This window comes from Piliocolobus tephrosceles, chromosome 1 (assembly GCF_002776525.5).
Source record: "Piliocolobus tephrosceles isolate RC106 chromosome 1, ASM277652v3, whole genome shotgun sequence".
In the NCBI taxonomy this organism is placed as follows: Eukaryota; Metazoa; Chordata; class Mammalia; order Primates; family Cercopithecidae; genus Piliocolobus; species Piliocolobus tephrosceles.
This window is the reverse complement of record NC_045434.1, coordinates 54,191,266-54,215,339: the sequence shown is the minus strand read 5'-3', so window position 1 is coordinate 54,215,339 and position 24,074 is coordinate 54,191,266. Positions and strand designations below refer to the sequence as shown.

Sequence of the window (24,074 nt, the reverse complement as noted above, 5' to 3'; positions counted from 1 at the left end):
ATTTCCTCAGCTTGGCAGAGAATTTTACCACTGCCCCATCTCCCTACTAGAATCTTTTCTATAAAGATTTTTTTAAAAATCAAATATTTCTCTTAGAATGATATTAAAATCCTGAAATTCAATTATCGTCGTAGAGTTTTGATGGAGTGATTACAATTAAATATTCATATAACATATGTCTAGATCACTAAGGGAATTAGAATACTGATAATAGCATAACTTGTTTTAGGATTTTTAGATTCAGTGCTGGAAATACACTGACTGGTAAATAATTAAAGATTTGTAAAAGGCATATGACTTTTCTCTTAGAGGACATATACATTCCTACCAGTTTACTGGCAGATATTTTGAAGTGTAATCTGTGACTTTAATCATTTGGAAAGAAGCCTCCTATGGAGTCTACTCTTTATATTACATATTTGAAACATTCATTCTATATTTAATTGTATTTAAAAAATGAATTTGAATAGTGAATGTTAATTTTCATTTAACAATATTACTTACTGAAGTATGTTTAAAGCAACAGATTATTTAAATTGACTCAATGTCCTATTAGGTGACTATTTGAAGATAAAAACACCTTTAAAAACCTTAGTGACATCAATATCAAAAAGAAGAGCCGGAAGCAGTTTTGCTGCTTGAAAATATTTATCTTGTAACCTGTCACAGTACTTTAAGATTATGTTATAGCAAGTTTGAAAGGAAACCAGAAAACCTGAGTGCCCTCACCCTGGGAGACATTCCTACAATATAATGGACTGGACTAATTATTAATGATTTCATGTATATTATTTTGATGTAATGGACCCCTGATTGAAAACTAGGGTGTGGCCTCTGGTGTTATGTAACATGTATATTTGTTTTTGTCCATGGTTCCTGGCTCATGACTCCTAAAATCCTTGACATCTCCAAAAGCAAAAAAGATCATGTCATAATGATTAACAAAATCTGGTTCTTGCAATTGTTGATGATTTAGAGGGAATAATGTCATTGATCTTGAGAATTACATATATTATTATTTAAATCAATTTTATATATTTATAATTTATAAAATTATAGAATCCATACTATGGGATAACATCTACGAATTTTTGTAAGATTTCCAATTATGTTATTTATGTTTTGGTGTGATTAACATGTTTAGATCTAGATTTTAATTTTTTTCTTTTGGAATAAAAAATATTAAGATTTATATAAAAGCATCATTTAAAGCAAATTCTTACGTTTTTTTAAAAATCTACTTGCAACCTAATTTTATGTTATATCTGTGTCACTTTTATTGTTATTAACAATGTTGTCATTACTTATAATAACAAACTAATTCTTTCAAAACTTATGTCTTCCAATTACCTACAGATATGAGGTTACTACATGATATAGGTAACTGTTTATCAGGCAACATGTGATAGCACATTATAGAGTCATACCTTTTCCAATAGAGATGATTTTTTATTAGTTCACAATTATTTATCTGCATCAGTAACTAAAAATGTTCTTATCTTTTACTTACTATGAAATGCCCCAGAGCTACTAAAGTGGTATAACCATGAACCAACTCCACTTGGGGGAACAATAGCTGTTATTGAATAAAAATAGAAAAAGATGTTTGAAAAACTGTTAAATTCAGCGTTCTACTCATTAATAACACTTTTCAGTTTATTCCTGGGTGTCTATTTATATGCATCTATATACAATATATGTATGTATATGCATAAAATAAATCTTTTGTTATAAGAACAAACATTTTAATTCATTGTGTACATTGGTGTCTGCCACTGACAGGATTGTTTGCAAAGTCAGTGATAACACATGACATTTTACTGAGTGATTAATTTCCATTGGCTCAAATCACTAGGTTAGTAAGACAAAGTAGTTACTCATACTAAAAAATGCATAATCAGTAAATAGTTTTTGGATTTATCGCTTTTAGACTTGAACTGTTCCACTTATTTCTGAAATGGATGGATTATTTCCAGTAAACACTAAAATGAAAACCTTTTAGCAAGTCTTCTAGTCTTAATCTTTTAGAGCAAATTAAGTCCCTTAAAAGGATGTCTTAGTTTGTTCTATTTGTCAGTAATGTATTACTTTCACTTTATCATTTTGCTTTCACTTTATTTTTTTAAGAAAAATTATAACTAGTCCATCAAATTAGATCACTTTGATTTATAATACTGTGTTACAAATGTATGCAAGTCAAATTTTGCGTGCACTTTAAACCACCTTATTTAAAAATTACCATTATATATAGCAAAGATGCCAACATTATAAGTTCCTAGCTTTGATCTCAAGATAGAATGAAATGAATTAGTTCTATGCATTATAATTATTTAACTTTAAAACTAGGTAAAAGTATATGAACTTCAGCATTGTTAAAGTGTACTTCAGTATTTCCACAACATCTCAGTTCAAACTTATGGCAGGTATTTTGCCAGGTATTGAAGATACATACACAAGAAAGACTGATCCTTCCCTCGGGAAGCTCATAAAAATTTGACAGAGATAGAAAAGGTGATGGTACTGGGGGAAGTGGACTTTATTATTTAGCATTTATTTGGTGTACACAATGCAGACACTTCATAATATTTTAATTAGCTCTTGTAATACCCCATAAGGGATTTTTATTACTCCCATTTTACAGAAGGAGAAATAGTCTTATAGGTGACAAGTGGCCCACGATCATAAAACTAGTAAGTGGCCAAGTTGTGATGCAGGCCTTTTATACTCCACACTCCACGTTGATTTATACTATAGGAAACCTTTCGTATGCCAAGCATAATGAAGATGTGAAAATGGGTAATGTATGGTCCCTGTCCTCAAATAGTTCTAAGTTTTGTGAGAACAACTCGTGTTCTAAAAAAAGTAAGATTCCATTATTTTAGGCTATGGTTATTTAAACCTATCTTATCACAGTTTCACTCAGAAGCATTAGATGATGATAAAAGGATGATTAAACCACATTTTCCCATTAATAGTTGTTTTCATTCATTCATTCATTATTTTAGATTCAGAGATACATGTGTAGGTTTGGTACATGGGTATGTTGCATGATGCTGAGGTTTGGGCTTCTAATAATCCCGTATCCCAGATAATGAACATAGTACCCAATAGGTAGTTTTTCAACCTCTGCCCCACTCCCACCTTTCCCCACCATTTGGACTCTCCAGTGTTTATAGTTCCTATCTTTGTGTCCATGTATACCCAATGTTTACTTCCCACTTTTAAGTGAAAACTTGCAGTATTTGGTTTTATTTCTGCATGATTTGCTTAAGATAAATGGCCTCCAGCATCATTTATTAGTTGTAAATGACATTATTTCATTCTTTTTTATGGCTGCAAAGTATTCCATGGTGTATATGTACCACATTTTCTTTATCCAATTTGCTGCTAAAAGGCATCTGGGTTGAATCCTTGTCTTTGCTATGTGAATAGTGCTGGGATAAACATACAAATGCAGGTGTCTTTTTGATGGAATGATTTATTTTCCTTTGGCTATATACCCAATAAGGGGATTGCTGGATCGAATGGTAATTCTATTTTTAGTTCTTTGAGAAATTTCCAAGCTGCTTTTCACAGGGCCTGAACTAATTTGCACTCTCACAGACAGTGCGTAAGTGTTCCCTTTCTCCACAAACTCGTTAACATCTGTTACTTTTTGACTTTTTAATCATAGTCATTCTGACTGGTGTGAGGTGGTATCTCATTGTGGTTTTGATTTGGATCTCTCTGATGATTAGTGATGTTGAGTATTCTTTCATATGTTTCTTGGCCACTTATATCTTCTTTTGAGAAGTGTCTGTTCATGTCCTTTGCCCAATTTTTAATGGAGTTACTTATTTTTTTCTTGTTGGTTTAAGTTTATTATAGATTCTGGATATTATTCCTTTGTTGTATGCATAGTTTGCCAGTATTTTCTCCCATTCTGTAGGTTGTCTGTTTACTCCATTGATAGTTTCTTTTTCTGTGAAGAAGCTCTTTAGTTTAATTGGGTCCCAATTGTCAATTTTTGGTTTTGTTACATTTACTTTTGAAGACTTAGTCATAAGTTATTTGCCCAGGCCAATGTCTGGAAGGGTATTTCCTAGGTTTTCTTCTAGGAAGAAAGGTTTACAATTTGAGGTCTTACATTTAAGGCTTTAATTCACCTTCAGTTAATTTTTTTATGCCTTGAAATGTAGGACTCCAGTTTCATTCTTCTGCATATGGTTAACCAGTTTTCCTGGCACATATATTGAATAGGGTGTCTTTCCCCATTATTTATTTTTGTCAGTTTTGTTAAAGATCAGTTGGTTGTAGGTGTGCAGCTTTATTTCAGGGGTCTCTATTCTGTTCCCTTGGTCTGGGTAAATCACATTTTGAATGTGAATCTGTTGATTCATTTTCTATTCTTTCTTCACTTTTTCTGTGAGAGATTTTTGTATCAAAGTCTTATAACTGGTGTGACTTATTGCTATTATCTTCCTCCCCCTCCAACACTTTTTTTTGTTTGTTTGTTTGTTTGAGACAGAGTCTTGCTGTCTTGCCAGGCTGGAATGCAGTGGTGCAATCTTGGCTCACTGCAACCTCTACCTCCCAGGTTCAAGCGATTCTTCTGCCTCAGCCTCCTGAGTAGCTGGGAATGCAGGCCTGCGCCACCATGCCCAGCATATATATATATATATATATATGTTTGTTTGTTTTTGGAGATGGAATCTTGCTCAGTCGCCCAGGCTGGAGTACAGTGGCACAATCTTGGCTCACTGAAAGCTCCACCTCCCGGATTCACACCATTCTCCTGCCTCAGCCTCCCCAGTAGCTAGGACTACAGGCACCTGCCATCACGCCTGGTTAATTGTTTTGTATTTTTAGTAGAGATGGGGTTTCACCATGTTAGCCAGGATGGTATGGATCTCCTGACCTCGTGATCTGCCTGCCTCGGCCTCCCAAAGTGCTAGGATTACAGGCGTGAGCCACCATGCCCAGCCTATTAATTTTCTTAAATTGCTGTTGAGGAATACTGTATTGTCCTGTACAACTCATCTCAATTAGTTTTGTTCATTAACTGTTCAAACAGAAAACCAGGGAAGTACCTGAGTTTTGTTATTTTTTTTTTAAGACCAGCTACTTTATTTTAGTCCAGGTAAAATTTAAATTTCTAGGGTGAAAAATTATGGTCGGGATTAGGTAGTTTTTGGATGCAACTGAGCATTTTAATCTGTCTTCAAGTCCTCCTTGCAAAAAGCATGTAAATCTTTCCTATGTTATCCCCTGCCTCTTAAGCAAGGAAGACTTAAAGATACTTCATCATCATTATGGATGGAGTAAACCACAACGTTTCAAATTCTAGGTGCCACAAATCAACAAAATAAAAGGTAACCAAGTGCTAGTAATACATGTGTATGTGCGCGTGTGTGTACGTGTGTGTGTATGTGTGTGTGTGTGTGTATGTAGAATCATTGATTTTCACCTTGGGCTGGTCATATAAAAATACCCTGGATACTTTTCAAATGCAACATTAATACCGTGAGATTCTGATATGCTGTGTATGTTGGAACAGGTAAGGACTGGAGCAGAACAGGCAATGGAAGATAGTCTCCAGGGTGTTTAGATTTCTGCACTTTGAAAATGATCTTCAGGTGCTTTTGATAGTTTCAGTTTCCCACTCTTCCAACCTCTTTTTTAAGAACACTGAAAAATATCGCCTAAAATAACCTCATGCATATCAAGTCAATATGCATTTACCTCGACTGTATTTAACTTACTAATCATAATTCTGATCATTCAGTGAGCACATATGCCAGGAACTATGAAAGTTGTATTGATTTTATTGTAGATGGGTGAAATTATTTGGTGCTCTATTATACATTAGATATAATAGTTTAGACAAGTAGTGTTTTACTGAATGAAGTTAATAACCTGAAAAAAGGTAATGTCTAGTATCTCACAGATACTTGCTGTGTCACATTTTCTAGGTTAATGTAATTTGTTGTTTGCAGCAACACCATGAGGCAGGTACTGGGAAAACAGGCCTGGCTGGGGAAGACAGAGCCCCTTGGGTAAATGGCTTGGCAAGGCAATAGTACCTTTGTACAAACCCCTCTGCAGATATTGTGCATTGAGCAACCTATCCAGAGCCTATGACCTTTACTACTGCACTTTGCTATTTTTTACTAATAAGTTAGATTTAGAGTCTTTGCTGTACATTTGTGATTTAATTAATTAGCAACTGTTTATTGAGCACCTATTCTTTCCATTGTTTGAGAATTTTCATTTGTGTGTATATATACACCATATATGTGTAATTTATACAAGAGCCTATTATTAATGTTTTTGATGTAAGTAAAAATCTAACCTTATAAAATAAATGTAAAATTAACATTTTATTGGATAACATTTTATTTGATACATTTTATTTGACACTTTTTAATTTTAGTTTATCGATGGTCGACTGGCAAAACTAAATGCAGGAAGGGGTTTCTCTGATGTATTTGAAGAAGAGATCACTTCAGGTGGCTTTTGTGGAGGTAAAGACAAGTTACAATATGATTATCCATTTTCTCAATAACAGTTATCTCAGTCTTTGCACTTGTGTCTGATAAAACCTATTTCATGAACAACTAATTATTTTCTCCTAAATATGTAATGTCTTAAATACATTTTTTTCATCTTATAAAAGCTTATTTTGCCTGATACCTGTTACTCAAGGCATTAAATTGGCTTCATGAATTGGTAGCTGTTGGCCTGGATAATCTCTTAATATTGATGGAAATCAGTAATACAGAAATCCAGTCAATTCGTATCTTCCTGTCTTTCCTTCCGAATAGTAGTATTCTCTGCTAGAAAACTACTAGTGATGGTTATTACTGAGTACGAATTTAAGAACTGAAGTTACGATTGGTAATGCAATCCAAAAAGAAAGGTCCGAACACCAAAATTCTTTCTACATATTTAAGTAACTATATTATTATCTAGCTATCTTTACCTTTTTTACTTTAGAGATCACTGCAGCATTAGGAAAGGTTCCAGTTTACCGTTCCATAAATACAATTAATCCTTCTAGTGTAAATGTTCAAATAATGTTATAATTATCTAGGCAATTAATAATTTACAAACTGATATTTTTGCATGATTACTGTGGTGTATAGTCTTGACTTGCAGAGCATTTTGCTTGAGTCCTTGAAATGTCCTGCTCATTCACTGAGTATTTGCTGATTGCTTACAATGTATTAGGCACTGTTCTAAATATTAGGTGTACTAAATAAACAAAAATCCCTGTATTCTATATCTTAGTGTGTTAATTTTTGAGTTGGTATAATAGCAATTTTTAAAACTTCTTTGTGTGTTTGTTTTGAGGGAAAAAAATTTCAGTCTACGTGTAAATAAATAGATGCTGGAATTGAGAAATGAAACATGAAAAGACAAAACATAATAGGTACTCCTCTACACATTCCACAAAATTTAACGTTATTTTTAAGATTCACTTTCCCATCATGAAAATATAGAAACCATTGAGATAATTGGTTCATTAAAGGAGGTACAAATGAACTCAGTAGTTGTGGAACTTTATCTGATATAAGTATAGCATTTCATTGAAAGCATTTAGCTTGGGGAAAAGTTAGTTTGCTTGACTCAGCAAGGAAGCTGAATGTGGAATCATTCAGCTCCTTGCTTCCCTCAGTTCATGGGTAAAAATTTAGCTTCAATGGAACTTTTGTGTTAAAATAAGACTTTTTTACTTCTCAATTCAGACAAGCAAAATATTGTCAGCTCATGGACAAGTTCCTTGAGGCATCTCTTCAGTATTTACATAACTGCTGTCTCATTATCTTTATGACCCGTGGGGCTAGTAGCTTTTATAGAATTGAAGATGACATTTTGTGACAATAAGAGGCTAGAACTATAATCCTTTTGTACAGTTAAATTCTGTAATCTTAACCATTGGTCCAGGTACCTCTGTAATAGAGTATAGATAGGTGACTTTTCTGGTGGGAGGGCCCACTAAAATTTTTCATGAAAAGCCTTATTGTTTAAAAAAGATTAGGAGAATATGACTACCAATTAGTATCTGACTTAGAAACTGCTACATTTTCAATACAACTTAATGCCCACTACTTTGTTGTTCTTTATTAAAATGAAAAGGTTTTGAACTCTTATTTTAATTTGAGAGAGCCAGTACTTATCTAAAAGGAAAGCCTAATTTGACAAATATTAATTCCAGTGAGTATAGCAAGAAAGTTCCTTAGAAATTTGTGCCTATCAAGCATTATTTTTAAATTATTCTATGTTATGTTATAGATACATAGACTTTTTTTGTAGATGAAAATAAACTCAAATGTGTTAGAATTTGAAATGAAAAGATGACTAATATAATAAAAATTCGCAGTGTTCTACTAATGTTCTATTAATTACTACTAGTAGTAATTAACTAGTAGTAACTAGTTCTACTAGTGTTCTATTAATTAGAAGATCTCCATCTAGCTAGGGCTGTGTGTGTGTGTGTGTGTGTGTCTTTACAAAATGGTTCCTAGAGGTCAGTTCCAAACATTTGTCATTCACACTACCCTTGTGAGAAAGAAGAATATGTTGATGTCATGAAATCAACCTATGCTTCAAAGAAGTAAACTGATCTAACATTGTTGTTTCTCTCCTGATAATAGTAATATAATAATTGCTTATATTTATTGAGCACTAATATGTGGCAGAAACTCTCCCAAGAGCTCTACAAATATTATCTCATTTAATCCTCACAAAACCCAAGGAGATACTTTCATTACCTCATTTTTATTGAGTATTCAGCTCAATAATTCACTCAAGGTCACACAACCAGTAGTGGCCAGAGTCTCAATTCCACATGTGTCTATCTGACTTCAAAGATGTCTTGTTTTTTATAGTAGATTTTCTTAATGCAAAAATATTCAGTAAACAAGAGTAATACTTAACCCTTTCCTACTCTGATTGAATCAAAGCAAAATTCTCATCTCTTTTGAATTTCTTGTAGATTTTTTTATACATAAAATCCTAGAAAGACCACTGTGGCAGAAATTAACATTAAAACTAAGAAAAAATTATGTTCCTTTAAGCAAAAATAACTAGGAAATTTCAGAGAAACATATATTTTCTCCTCTTTATCATTGCAATAGTCGTTTATACACTATTTTTGTTAATGCTGATGGTTATGATAAAATGAATATGAATATGATGGAGCTTTATCATTATTGTGGCTCTGATTAAAAATATACAGTGCAGGACAATCAGACAAGGAACATCTAGATTCACATTTGAATCTACAAGTGTATGGTTACAGAATCTGTGAATGCATGCATGTTTTTAAAACCTCCCTCTGACCTGTGAGCCCTCATCAGGACTATTAAGGAAATCCGTGTCACACCTTATTCTTTCATGAGACCCTTGCAACATCTTCGACTTTAACTAAAAAGGAAAATTTTAACCTAACTTAAAAGTAATGTGTGAAGGAAAGAAAAATCATGGAGTTTAAAAGGTAATAAAACAGGATAGGAGTAGAACAAAGGATGCATTTAAGTAAACATAGTGTTGGTCTGTGAAAAAGCAGGTAAAGAATATTGAGTAGTTAAGAACATATTCTTTCTTTAAATATTTCTTTTCATTTAAAAGAAAAGTAGTTTTTAAATTTACACCAAGTTAACTTTAAAAAGGAGAAACGTTTTCAGATTCATTTTATGAGGAGTGTGTGGTTACTCTCCATCACTAGCATGTGTTTCTTCCTTAGTTTACACATATAATCTGATGAGTCTTTTATTTGTTCTTTTATTTATTTTTCCATTCTTATTTAGTTTTACTAAGGTATCAAAGGAATTTGAAGGAAGTGGTAGGTAATATCAGTTTTAATGCCAATTTTCTTGCCTTGTTGAACAATTTAGACCAATTTATGTTTTGAAATAAATAAGTACAAATTACTGAAATTTAAGCAAGTATATTTGAAGAGAAAGTCTTGGCATAAGTGAGAAATAGATACTTTGTCCTTGAATGTGAGAAAATCACTTGTTTTATTAACAAAAATAATGTTAAGGATTTCCTCAGTAATGCATATTATTGCCATAATCCAGTTATTTTAAAAGAAGGATTCTGAAGGATTTCTTTGGCATTCAAATTAATTTTTAGAAGAACAACAGCTTTTTTCTAATAATACTAAAGAATAATGTGCTTTTCTCATAAATATTGTGGAAATAGGAATCTTAAATCATAAAAGCACTGAAATTTAAAGGCACAATTAGCCCTTAAAACTTTTAAAATAGGAATCTACCTAAATTGTATGATATTTTCCTAACATCGAAGCAAGGGACTTCCTTGCCCCTATACTATGAAATTTTAGATTATTACTGGTAATTCTCTCTATTAACCTTCTTTTTCAGGGTATTAGCCTCGAGCAGTCCCTTTCCCTTTCAAATATAATTGCCTTGGGTGTGATATAGAGGCAACTCTGTATAACTTAAGTTTTAATCATATTTTACTTAGCAGTCTTAGAGGTAGTTTTTCAGAGTTGAAGGAATAATGAACCAGGAATTAAAATCCTAGATTATTATTCTTTTTCAGTTGCCAGCCTTGAGAATATGAGTGAATAATATGTCATCATAGAACCTCAGTTTTCTGTTTTGGCAAATTATTTATAGTAATGATATTTCTTCAATATACTATGTACCATACCAAACATTGTTTAACATTATCTTTCTTCCTCACAATAATCCTGAAGGGCAGTGACTGTTACGCTTATTTGATGAATGAAGAAGCTGATGCTCAGCCAAGTTAAGGACCTTCTCCTAAACATGCTAGATAGAGTGGGCCTGAGCTCCAAAGGTCCATTGGACTTCAAAGCCCACTTCCTTCTCATTGAACTAACTGCTTATGGCACTGTTTGCCTATTCTACAGTAGAAAAATGCAGTTCAAATAATGTAGATAAAAACATGCAATGACTTGTACAGAGCTGAAAATTAGCTTTTTTATTCCTCATAGTTCTAAATAAGACCCTAACCTTTCAACAATGGTTTGAAACTTTTATGATAGCTAGTTTCTTTGTGGTTCAGAGGTTTTAAAAAATTGTTTTCTGAATTGACAAAGGTTACAGAATGCTAAACTGGTGTTTCTTCTTCCACTTTCTTACATTCATTTTGGGAAAACAATTAAAACACTTTCCAGAATACTGTGAATAATAACAAAGTCTTAAATATGTGATTTCCACTCAACCATTTTTAGTACAGAAGTAATAATTATATGAACTTTTAATAAGTAATAAGTATATGAGAGCTTTTTAAATGCAGAAATAAACATATATGAATAATCTGGATGAGTAAAGATCTGCAGTTTATTTTGTTGTTTAAAAACATCTCTGAGAAATAAGTTGGTAGGATAACTTGGAATGTTTTACTATTTCACAAGGGAAATATACTTTTAAAAGTTTGGTCAAAGCAAATATCACCTGAAACTTATACCTTTTAAACAGTACAACTTATTTTTACAGAGGTTATTTTAGGTAGTTACATTTTGCTATAGTTATTTCACAAGTTAAATAATGTGAAAAAAAAGTTTGTCGTCATATTTCATCCTCCAGAAAAGGTGCAGTGCTGTGTTCTGAGTAGTCAGAGATGTTTTTCAGAATTAAAATTGTTTCTTGAGATTTCTTTTAAATTAGAGTAAGATTTTAAATATAGAAGTGAATCCAGAGCTGGACACTTCTTGCCTGATGTTGATCAGAGATGCAAAGATAACAGCTAGAAAGAAATTTTGGGACTGAGATCATTTTGTCTCTATTTCGTAAGAGCAAGGTGATACATCTTTTAAAATCCACAGCCACAAAGTAGAGGAGAACAGTATGTTTTAGGGGTTCTTTGTATTGGGTAGTGTCTGAGTAGCCATTGGGTCTTAAAAAAAAAAAGAGAGAGATAGAGTCTTGCCTTGTCTCCCAGGCTGGAGTGCAGTGGCGTAATCTTAGCACACTGCAACCTTGAACTCCTGGGCTCAAACAGTGCCCAGCCACAGCCTTTCAAGTAGCTGGCACTATAGGTGGAAGCCACTACAATAGACCTGGAATTTTGTTTCTTTATTGTGACTTTTTACCCTTGTGACTTAGGGAGTATTTAAGTTTTTAAACAAGAAGGTAGCTGAAATCTAACTGAGATCAGTTGATGGGAAAGATTAGATAAGTTGTATATGTATTTCTTTTTTTACCTTCTGATATCATCTTATTGACTAAAGTATTTATCAATTTGGAACCAGATATGTTGATCGCCAGATATTATTAGAACTACGTTTTTTTAGCACTTGAGCTTTTTCATAATCATGACAACCTGTAACCTAAAAGCTGCATTTGCCTCACATTTCCTTGGGTAATAGTTTTCTGACTTACAGATTTACAACTAGAGGATATTTTCAAAACTAAAACTGCAAGCTTACATTAAAATAAAGTTAGCTACTAATCTCTGTTAATATTTAGCAGTTGTAGAAGAATGATTTTTTGTTGCCAAGGTTTTTTGCACTTCTAAATTTCTTCTAGTTTTCTAAAGTTCTCTATGTACATGAAATATTTTAAAATAAACCTAATTGTGTAAAGGAGGCAAAGTTTACAAAACAACATAGATATTAAACATTGAAAAGTCAGTTTGAAAAACATAAGAAATTTGGATTTCAAAAGAGAGGTTGGTTATATTTTCTCCTCTGAGGCTAATATTAAAGTGAAAGAAGATTGAATACTGTTAGGTTTCATATATGGATGAAGAAAAGGTGATTCTCTGTTATTCCTAAAATTGCTAATTACTCTATTCCTAAGAATTAGGGCAATTTATTAGTTCTTATGATGCCATTGCTTTTATTGCTTTTTTTACAACAGTGCATATAAAATTTGCTACTAAAAGTTGTACAAATACTAGTTCTTGATAAATTTTGGTTTACAGATTTATTTTTGATCAACCATTCCTGGCATTTCATTTTTATATATTCCAGGGAACCCGAGGTCATATCAACAATGGGTGCATACAGTCAAGGTAATCATAAACTTTCAAATGTTATTCTTTTACTCTAATATAAATGGAGAAATGTTCAGCAAAAGTATGCTGTTTATACTTATGCTGTTTATTTGAAATATTTGTATATTTTGTCATATTTTAAATATTCTTATTTCATGTTTATAGTTTGTTGATACTCATTAAGATAATTTTTAAATGGAAAGCTTTGGTCCAAAGATAAATGGCTCTTTTTGAAAAGCAAGATTTTCCTGCCAAATCTTGTTTTTCTTATATTATTTTCCAGAAGAAGAAATTAGGTGGGTTAGTAGGATTTGATGGCAATTTTATAATTTGTGGTAATGTAGTTTTGTTAATATGATTTTTAAATATGAAACTTTCTCTGACAGACTGAGACTTTATTTGCCCAATATAAAAACAGCTGATAAACTTGTATTTCTTTCTTATTAAGCTTTAAATATATTCAAATTACTAGTCATATTGCTCAAGTCTACCTAACCTTCAAGGAACAAATGATTTTTAAGTGATGTATTAGATCAACTAAAGAATAAAGTGGAAAGTGTACATTTTGTTTGAAATTATTATAGTACATAGAACCTTGAAAACACTGAACATGAAATAATTTGTGTATGTCTTTAAGTTGTGAGTAAAGCTCTTTTTTTATGCAACTTACTATAATACTTTGTTTTCAGGACATTTTGGCCAAACGTTTTTGGAAATATGTTTCTGTTTTTCTTTTGCAGAAAGGAGGTGCACTGTTCAACACAGCAATGACCAAAGCAACCCCTGCTGTACGGACAGCATATAAATTTGTAAGTTTTTTTGATATTTAAAAATCCTATTTATGAAATTATATAACATTTTCCTAGATGATAGATATGTAAATTCTGAATATTTTCTATTTTTCTTTTAAATAAACCTAAAAATTTTAGGATTAATATTGACCAAAGAAAATTCAATTGCTAAAATTATAACATTGCATGCAGAGGGTAGTTTCTTTTATATAATCTAAAAATGGTTCTCATTTTATTTCAAAGCTATCAGCAAAGTTGTGCAGCAAATTGAAACAGTTCATGACGGGGTGCCATTTTGTAAAATGTCATTATTTCATTTAACAACATTTTATATTCTTGCTGTGTACTTGTGGCTCAAGTAGAAAAAAAAAAAAGAAAAATGTGGCAAGGTCTTTTCCCTCAAAGATGCATTTACCGTCTATTAACATTCTTCAGTGAGTCTCTAAGGCAAGCTTGTCCAACCCATGGCCTGTGGTCTGCATGCGACCTAGAATAGCTTTGAATGTGGCCCAATACAAATTCTCTCTTTTTTTTTTTTTTTGAGATAAATTCTCACTCTATCACCCAGGTTGGAGTGCAGTGGCACGATCTCTGCTCACTGTAATCTCCGCCTTCCAGGTTCACGCGATTCTCCTGCCTCAGCCTCCCAAGTAGCTAGGATTACAGGCACCCATCACCACGCCTGGCTAATTTTTGTATTCCTAGTAGAAATGGGGTTTCATCATGTTGGCCAGGCTGGTCTCAAACTCCTGACCTCAAGTGATCTGCCTGCTTCCACCTCTCAAAAGTGCTGGGATTACAGGTGTGAGCCACTGCACCCAGCCCCAACAGAAATTCTTTTTGTGTGTGTGTGTGTGTGTGGTCCAAATTATGGTTTTATTGTCATTGTCACTAAACTCTTTTTTTTTTTTTTTAATTATTATACTTTAAGTTCTAGGGTACATGTGCATAACGTGCAGGTTTGTTACATATGTATACCTGTGCCATGTTGGTGTGCTGCACCCATCAACTCGTCAGCACCCATCAATTCATCATTTATATCAGGTATAACTCCCAGTGCAATCCCTCCCCCCTCCCCCCTCCCCATGATAGGCCCCAGTGTGTGATGTTCCCCTTCCCGAGTCCAAGTGAACTCATTGTTCAGTTCCCACCTATGAGTGAGAACATGCGGTGTTTGGTTTTCTCTTCTTGTGATAGTTTGCTAAGAATGATGGTTTCCAGCTGCATCCATGTCCCTACAAAGGACGCAAATTCTTAAACTTTCTTAAAACATTATGAGATTTTTCTTGTAATTTTCTTCTTCTTCTTCTTTTTTTTTTTTTTTTTTTAGCTTATCAGCTTTTGTTAATGTTGGTGTATTTTATGTGTAGCCCAAGGCAATTCTTCTTCCTCTAATATGGCCCAAGAAAGCCAAAAGATTGGACACCCCTGCTCTAAGACTCATAGAAAACAAAACGGAAATAATAGTAAGAATAATAAACAATAAATGATAAGTAAAAAAACTCTTTAATATGACAATTAAGACCCTTCAAAACCCAACCCTTCATGTCTAGTTCCTTTTCCCCCTACTCCTCAGAACCTTCCATATCTCTGAAGATACTTAGCTACTCCTCGTTTCATAAATATAAGATATTCTCCTCTGCCCTTTGATTCTTGCTCAAGCCATTCCTATTAATTGGAATGTCAGTTTCTTGGCCTTTATCCACCTAGAAAACACCAGTTCATTTTATAGGACTTAGTTCAGACATTATTCCCCCTGAAAAAATTTTTCTGAACCCTACACAAAAATAGTTTATATACATATTTTTGTACATACATATTTATACATACATATTTTTGTCTTCTCAACCCTACACAAAAATGTTTATATACATATTTTTGTATCTGTAGGACCTTCTGTTTCAACACTTGTTTTGTCTATGTACATTTCTGTCTTAATACTAGTCTAGTAACTTCTCAGGAGGGAAGCTAGTGGGTTGTGTTCAATAAATTTTTAAAAATTCAATAGGTCATATATTTTATATTTCTAAAAATATTTAAGGCAATAGTTTTGATTTTGTAAGAATTTGTCTTCAAAAGCTTTTCTCAGTAAATGAATTGATGTGGTTGAATTAATAATAAAATAGTATATTTTAATAAAAATTTAGAACTTCTGTTATTCCTTGACTGAAAATTGTGATATGAATGTGGCCACCCTTTCTGTTTAAAAATTCCACTCAAATACTAAATTTTATAGTAGGGAAGCTAATCTATAGAATTGATTAAAAAATACAGTCCCAAAATTACAGTTATTTGACCCCTAACCATAAAGCCAAAGTAAGAAAAGGTTATCATTTTGCCTTAGAAACTTCAGCCTCTGCATTTTGTTTCATTGTTCTATGGCTTTCCTAGGAAACCTCTCTGGTGGTTTAAGTGCAGTTTTTGAAGAGATTTTTGTCACACTGAAATAGCATACAACTACCATGTGAAAAAGCAAAGTAATGTTGATCCTTGTTTCTCATATTCATTTAACATTCTAAAAATAGTTTCACAGTCAATAGCCCTTCATTTTCTTCTGGAGCAGGCATTTGAGGGTTTTTTTTAGTCTTAGAGAAGTTGTATTGTTTTGCCAAATATGTGTCTTGCCTTAATTTCCCTCATATTTTTCACAAAAGCACAGCAATGAAGCGAACATTCAAAACCCTATTCATTATTTTAAAATTTATCCTTCTAATCAGTGGAGTATTTTATTTTGAACCCTTCTCTGCAAGGAAGTAAAATCTTTTCAAATTAAAAATTCTGTTATTTGGGTTGGGTGCTGTGACTCACGCCTGTAATCCCAGCACCGGGAGGCCAAGGCTGGTGGATCGCTTGAGGTCAGGAGTTTGAGACCAGCCTGGCCAACATGATGAAACCGCCTATCTGTTGAAAATACAAAAATTATCCAGGTGTGGTGGCATGTGCTTGTGGTCCCAGCTACTTGAGATGCTGAGGCAGGAGAATTATTGGAGCCTGGGAGGTGGAGGTTGCAGTGAGCCAAGATTGCACCACTGCACTCCAGCCTGGGCCACAAAGTGAGACTCTGTCTCAGGAAAAAAAAAAAAAAAAAAATTCTACTCTGGAGAATTATTCCCTAAATTAATTAATTTCAGGTGAATTAAGGTCTTTAGAATATACCTAATCACTTTTATCATTTATCTTGTGATCATATCATCCCTGAATCAAGAAGTTTGGGGCAGGTAAGTCAGTCATTTTGTGACCTTTGTAGCTGTATCTAAAACTGATCTTTCCAGACTGCTTATTTTCTGATATCTGTACTCTGAAATTCCTTCTTTTACCACAAATTGCTATGAATAAACTCCCAATTTCTGTTGTGTGGTAAAACGAAATTTACTTACCTTGGTTTTCTATAGGTAATAAATTTTTCAAAAGTAGGAATCATGTTTTTACCTCTATCTCATTTATTCACAAATTATTTGAGCGCCTATCATGAACTAAGCCTTATGCTCATCATTGGAGTTATAGCAGAGCATGAAGGTACAGTAAGAGATACTGTCCCTACTTTTATATTTGTTTTCCTATCACTTTGCTCTGCACTTTGAACATACTACAGAAATACTGAATATGTGTTTGTCAAAGCAAATAATATTCCGTCCTGTTTTTATAATATTTTTATACTTATTTTTATGGTTACAATTTTTTCCTATGCTTTTCATGCATATGTTTTTCTATGCTGATAGGGGTCATAAAGAAAACTGGAGTTATCATACAAACTTGTATAAATTTAAGAATAACAGCAAAGTGGAATTCATATTTTATTTGGCTAAGCAGTTTTCAAAGTCATCTTTCTTGTTAGGTCTCAATTTTAAATTATTACCAAAGCCATTTGCTTGGAGCATTTTTCTGGAGAATACATGCATTTTGTTAAGCTTCAAACTGGTAAGTTGAAAAGGATCGAGAGAACCTATATCCCATCAGGTAATCTGAAGGAAGTCAGAGAAGGACATAGGACAACAATTATTTAAATGAATCAGTGCACTATGGAATTATAAAACCATGGAAAAGACTGACACTAGTAGCTTCAACTCTGTATACTAAAGAGCATCTGAAAAGATTAGTGTGATCAAGTGGATTAGAGGATAGTTAGCTAGATTACAGTCTCCCTGAGTCACTCTCCTTGTTTTAAAATGTGATTATAGTAGTACTAATCTTACAGAATTGTTGTGATAACTACCTAAGATAATGCATGCTAAGCACCCAGCACACAGTCATATATTTAGGAAACAAAATAAATATGAATTCAATTCCTTTTCTCTTCTTTTTCACCTTGACCACTGTGAGTAGGAATTTCTAGTGGAACAAAGGCTAGGGCTTTCATGAAAGCCCCCAGTTGCCTTTAGTTAAGTTATACCCCACAGGAATCACAGCAGGATGTGAGAAACTCAAATGCTGTGGCCAGATTCCCTGTGAAACATGAGGATAGCTTTAAATTGTTAAATGACTTTTAATTTTTACCAGAAAAACTATATATGAAATACCATTCCATTAAGATGGCTCTGCTAATAAAATTCTGTGTCTGTCTGTAAAAGCTCTTAATAAAGCTTTGTAAAATTGCCAAAGTTTCTTCAAGTTAAACATCTGCCCAAATAACTTGCTGCTGGGATGTACTTTCTCTGTTCCTCCAGTTTGTTACAGTTTTAACATTAGTAATCTGGTTTATTCCTTTCGTATTCTTAATAGTTTAGGAAACAACATAGGCTAAATGTTAGCCTTCATATGATACTTGTATACAAAGAAGAGACTAATGGTTTTACCAACTGATTTAGGTGTAATAAAATAGTAAGTGATAATGTGTATCCCTGAAAAGAGTGTTAGATTATAATCTATTCTTTTTCTAAATCATATGAATAGTTAGTCATTGTCATTAGATGTGGTCTTGTATACTTATTCTTTAAATGGTAATAGAACCATCCTGAGCCAGGCACATTTATTATCATTTTCTAGGCAAAAATTCATGCAAAACTGGGACTAAAGGAAGTGAAGAGTAAACTAAAACACAAGGTACGTCATATTCATTTTTTTCCTTTTTACCTTGATTCTTGTATTAATTTGAAGTTTATACTTTACCAATTAGAAATTTATGTTTTTAATGATTTTTGAAATATGCTTAGCCCTTTGTTCAAGAATTTTTTTTATAACAAGCCCTCTGGCAACTATCTGCTATTCTGTATGCATTCACTGAATAATCTCTGTACTGTTTGCATATTTTGTCACAGAACTATGGAAATCTTCAAAGATGCTTTAACAGGATGTATGTTTTCATAAAGTTAATTGCCTTGATATCACAATTGAAGTTCTTTATGCTAAGATTTTTTTTAAAGATATCTTTTGTGTAGAAGTATCAGGAACGCCATCATTTGTTTTGATAGTCTCATTCTAATAGTATTACTTTAAAATGAAGAATGTTCTTAATTTACAAAAGATTATGTATGTATTTAAGCTATGAATATTGCAGATATGTAAATATGTGTATATGTGTGTTGATTTTAATTTATATCTTTGCAGATTTATTATCAGTTGTTATGTTTTGAATTTTTACCTTTGGAGAAAACATATTACTTAAAACTTCCAGTGTAGTGATAGAAAATTATCTTCATATAAATTTTATTCAGATTATTCAAAGTAATCTAAGATTTTAAATTATTTTTATTAAATTAAATTTCTAATATAATTAAGATCATTGATCATTAACCTTATTAAATTTAATTTATTAATTTTGATTATAGAAAAATGCACTTTGTTCTTAGATTCTTTACACTTAAAGCTGAAGTGTTATTTTTCTACTTGTGTGTGTATCAGATACTTTGTTTATTAATCTAAGACGTTAGTAATACAAGGAGTGCTTTATAATTATTGCCAGTATATTTTTTTATGTGTAGGAAAATGATGAAGATTATGGGACCTGTTCTAGTTCTGTACAATATACACCAGTTTACAAATTACACAATGAAAGGGGAGGAAACTCAGAAAAGCGTAAGCTTGCTCAGGTAAGTAAGGTTACTTACCCTTCATTCCTCCACATTCTCAAATTATATAATTCCAATATATTATTTAGGTACAATTTGGATCCATTTATAAGAAAACCTGCAGTATTGGTCAAGGGGAGGAGTAGGTGGAATCTGGGAAGGCTACAAGGGGATTGAGAGTCAAATGTTTCAGATATCAGTCTCCACATGCTTTGTTAGCCCATGCCATCATAGATCTCATAGTCCAGTGAGGGAAAAGACAGTTGAATGTGTGATTCTTATAGAATGTGGATATCTTGATGACAAACTGGAAATCAGAAGGTTCCTTTACTACAAAAATAAAATCAATCTTGTACATGGGTATTTGGCCATTAAAATAGTCTATAGAAATTAAAATCTGAACTACTGTACTATAAGTCTATTCTTTTCTAAAGTTAGATTATTTTATCTGCTATAAATATTTAAAGCTTCTTTTTATATGCTACTTAAAATATTGTTTCAAGTGACAGAGTGTTCAGAATCATAGCTATAAGTGTTTCTGGTTTTTTTTTTCAGAAGTGCATTTATGAAGGCTCTAACTAAACAAAATTGGTATATACCAAATCGTATCCTAAATGGCCTTAGAAAACTAGCTTCAAAAAAGAATTCTTGAGTGGACTCTAGCTACAAAATTACAGAACTGGAAATGGCTGCAAAGCTTCATTTATTACAGTTGCCAAGGTTTACAGATGAGAAAGTTGATAGCTAGAATGGTCACAAGACTTGCCATAAGTCTCATAACTGATCAGTGGCAGAAGGAGGTGAAACCCCATCTCTGACGCTCAGTTAGCTTTCCTGGTTAGCCAGGCGCCACAGAAGTATACATGGCCATAAAGTGCTTCCATGGGTCTTTGTCTTGGAGCCCATTTTGTGCTGCTATACCAGAACACCTGAGACTGGGTGATTTGTAAAGAACAGAAGTTTATTTCTCACAGTTCTGGAGGCTGGAAAGTCCAAGATCAAGGCACTGCCACCTTATGAGGCCCTTCTTGCTGTGTCATCCCATGGTGGAAGGCAGAAAGGCAAGAGAGATGAGGGGGCCAAACTCACCCTTTTATAACAGCACTAATCCCACCCAAGAGGGTGGAACCCTCATGGCCTAATCACCTCTTAAAAGTCCCACTTCTTAATACCATTACAATGGCAATGAAATTTCAACATGATTTTGAGAGGACAAAATTCAAACCTTAACAGTCTTTAAGAATGGGAAAGGATAGTGAAGCTGTACTGAAACTCCAGGCCTTTGTAGGAAAAAAAAAAAAAAAAATCCCATTAATTCAGTCATTCATCAACACTATATGCCAGACACTTTTCTAGATACCAGGTATATATAAAAGTAAAACACAAAAATTCTCTGACTTCATGGGACTATTTTTGTAGCATACTGAGTATTTCCTTCTGACTTATTTATTTTTTAAGCTGATATTTTCACATTAGAATTCCATAATTGTAGCATACTGATAGTCAATAGTGATTGTCTGTTCTAGAATAAGCCCTTCAGTAAAATAATTATTCCAGAAGTCAGAAACATTTTCTTGTTACTGCTGTTAACTGGAGAACATTTATTAATGCGTGAACTAATGATGGATTTGCTATTGATTTTTCTATTGTTTTTTTCCCCACCACTAATATGCACAATCCTTGTCTGGTTTCAAGCTTTAACATCTCAAATACTGTTGTAAAATATTTACTGGCTTAATGTTGGAGCATTTAGGTTATCTTTACCATGGTAAGTAGATTTTCTGTGAAAAAGAATATGGCATCTTTGTTACCTATAGGATACTTTAAGATATAAAAAAAAAATAAAGATTTATATTGGAGAAACACATTTCCTAAATATCAGTTTCATGTTATGACAATTATTAGCTCCTCATATTTTAATTAATTTATTTTTCATTACAAGTTGACTGTTTATAATTATATAAATTTATAGGGTCTAAAGTAGTGTTATGATTCATTAATATAATGTGGAATAATTAAATAAAGCTAGTTAACATTTCCATCACCTCAAATACTTAACATATTTTGTGGTAAGAACATTTGAAATTTGCTCTCTTAGCAATTTTGAAATGTACAGTACTCTATTGTTAATTATATTCACCATGCTGTAAAGTAGATCTAAAAATAATTGTAAAGTCTTTCCTTTAACATGGCATAGCATTTTTATGATAATGTAATTACAAAATACATTACTGATTTCTGTTTTTGTTTTCTCTTAACTTCTAGAGACAATTTCTTTTTTTATTATATATATTTAATGTGTATAACATGATGTTTTGATATACATATACGTAACGAAATGATTACTACACTCAAGCAAATTAACACCTCTCTTATCTCAAAGTTACCTGTTTTTTTGCAAAGTAAGAACACCTAAAATCTATTCTCTTAGTAATTTTCTAGTATATAATACAGTATTAACTATAGTCCTCACACTGTACATTCTGATAGAGAAAATTGTATTAGGTTACGGAAAACCTTATAGAATAATGGGTTCCATTCAGTGTATACTTATACTAAGTCTTCAGGGCTACTATGTGTTATCATTAATTCATTTATCTGCATTCATTAGCATTTTATGGTTTACAGTAGACATGACAGCAATAACTATAACAGGAATTGAGAGGAGTAGGGCTTATTCTTTAAAAATTCTAGCATGATTTTCCTACTTGCTGTATAGGAATTTGTTAAACCTACGTGTTTAGAATTGTGATGCTGAATAATATATAATTATTTAGTTGATAATATCTGAATAACAATCTTTTGTTTTCAAATGATAAATATCTGAGTTTCAGGAATGTTTCTTTTTATTCTTTATGTGTCCCATTATATAAATAGGTAAATATATCTGTGTGTTGTATATACCTTTTTTTTTTTTTTTTTCTCTGAGACAGAGTCTTGCTCTGTCCCCAAGGCTGGAGTTCAGTGGCACGATCTGGGCTCACCAAAAGGTCAGCCTCCTGGGTTCACGCCATTCTCCTGCCTCAGCCTCCCAAGTAGCTGGGACCACAGGCGCCCACCAGTAAGCCTGGCTAATTTTGTTTTTGTATTTTTAGTAGAGATGGGGTTTCACCATGTTAGCCAGGATGGTCTCCATCTCCTGATGTCATGACCACCCTCCTCAGCCTCCTAAAGTGCTGGGATTACAGGCATGAACCACTGAGCCCAGCCTATGTTGTATATATCTTAATAGCAAAATTTTTAAGAGTTCATATGCCCAATCATTTTTCGCCTACTAATATCTATTACAATTTAGTATTTTGCTTGCATTTTTTTCAATAACTGAAATTTGATTTTTTAGTTTTAGATTCACATGTGTATTTAACAAAGAGCTAAATTTTGGGCCTTCTGGCAATTTTTTTCTGCTACATTTCACCCTTAACATTTTTTTCCCAAGGCTTCCAGAGTCCATGCTATCTTGCATTACTAATGTTACTTCTTTGAATCGATATTGAGTTGTTACTGCTTTGAAATGATAGCCAATTGGTGGCCAACAGTTTATTTATAAAAGAGCAGGGTACATTTACATTGAAATTATCATCAAATCCTTGATTTTAATTATTTAGTTTTAATAGTGTTAGCAAACTCACAAATTAGATAAAATAATATCAAGCCATTTATTATAAGGATAAAGGCATTCTTTAGGACATCTAATTGCAGGAATATATCTAGGCCTCTGGTAGGATTAGAACTAGGAAATGGAAAAAGTAATCAGGGAAGAATATCAGCTTCTCTCCCTATGCTACTTATCTCATCTCATCTCATCTCTCTCTGTCTGTCTCCCTCCGTCCCTCCCTCTCTCCCTCTCTGTCCCTTTTCTTCTTCCTCTTCTTTTCTCCATCTTCCTCCCTTTCCCCTCCCCGTTCCTTCATTTCTCTCCTCCCCTCCCATTCCCTCTTTAATACTTGGCCTGTTCTTTCTGCTTATTTGTTCATTGCGCATTCTGTATTCTGGCTTTCTCAGCTTTTCTGTGTCCTTGACACAGATCTTAAAGGCCCTCAGTTGAAGCAGCCACTAGAAATGGATAATTCTAGATTCCAATTTCTTAAGGAAGAATGTAATCAGCTCGCTTGGACCAGGCATTAATCTTTGGTTCAATAAACTCCAGCCAGAGAGGCAAGGAGAGTACCATGTTACCAAGGACACAGGAAGGGCAGTAGGGGTGAGTGGGTTGAACAGTGGAAGCAGTTGTCAGAGAAGTGGTTTTAAGGACTGTTACAATATCTCACAAGATGTCTACTGTTTCTAATGGCTTTACACTATT

The 24,074-nt window shown here is 33.0% G+C and overlaps 1 protein-coding gene across 3 annotated transcripts in view; it reads left to right on the top strand.

Moving 5' to 3' along the window:
• The window catches only part of DENND1B (DENN domain containing 1B), a 267,493-nt gene that overhangs the window by 215,820 nt on the left and 27,599 nt on the right, over nucleotides 1-24,074 (top strand). For 2 of the 3 annotated variants that reach the window (XM_023224711.2, XM_023224712.2), the window contains 5 exons: nucleotides 6,413-6,503; nucleotides 12,953-12,993; nucleotides 13,716-13,784; nucleotides 18,750-18,806; nucleotides 19,685-19,792. In XM_023224711.2, the coding sequence (XP_023080479.1) occupies nucleotides 6,413-6,503; nucleotides 12,953-12,993; nucleotides 13,716-13,784; nucleotides 18,750-18,806; nucleotides 19,685-19,792 (366 nt within the window). Of the gene's footprint in view, nucleotides 1-6,412; nucleotides 6,545-12,952; nucleotides 12,994-13,715; nucleotides 13,785-18,749; nucleotides 18,807-19,684; nucleotides 19,793-24,074 lie in introns of those variants that run through there. The other variant, XM_023224713.2, reaches the window with a different exon arrangement.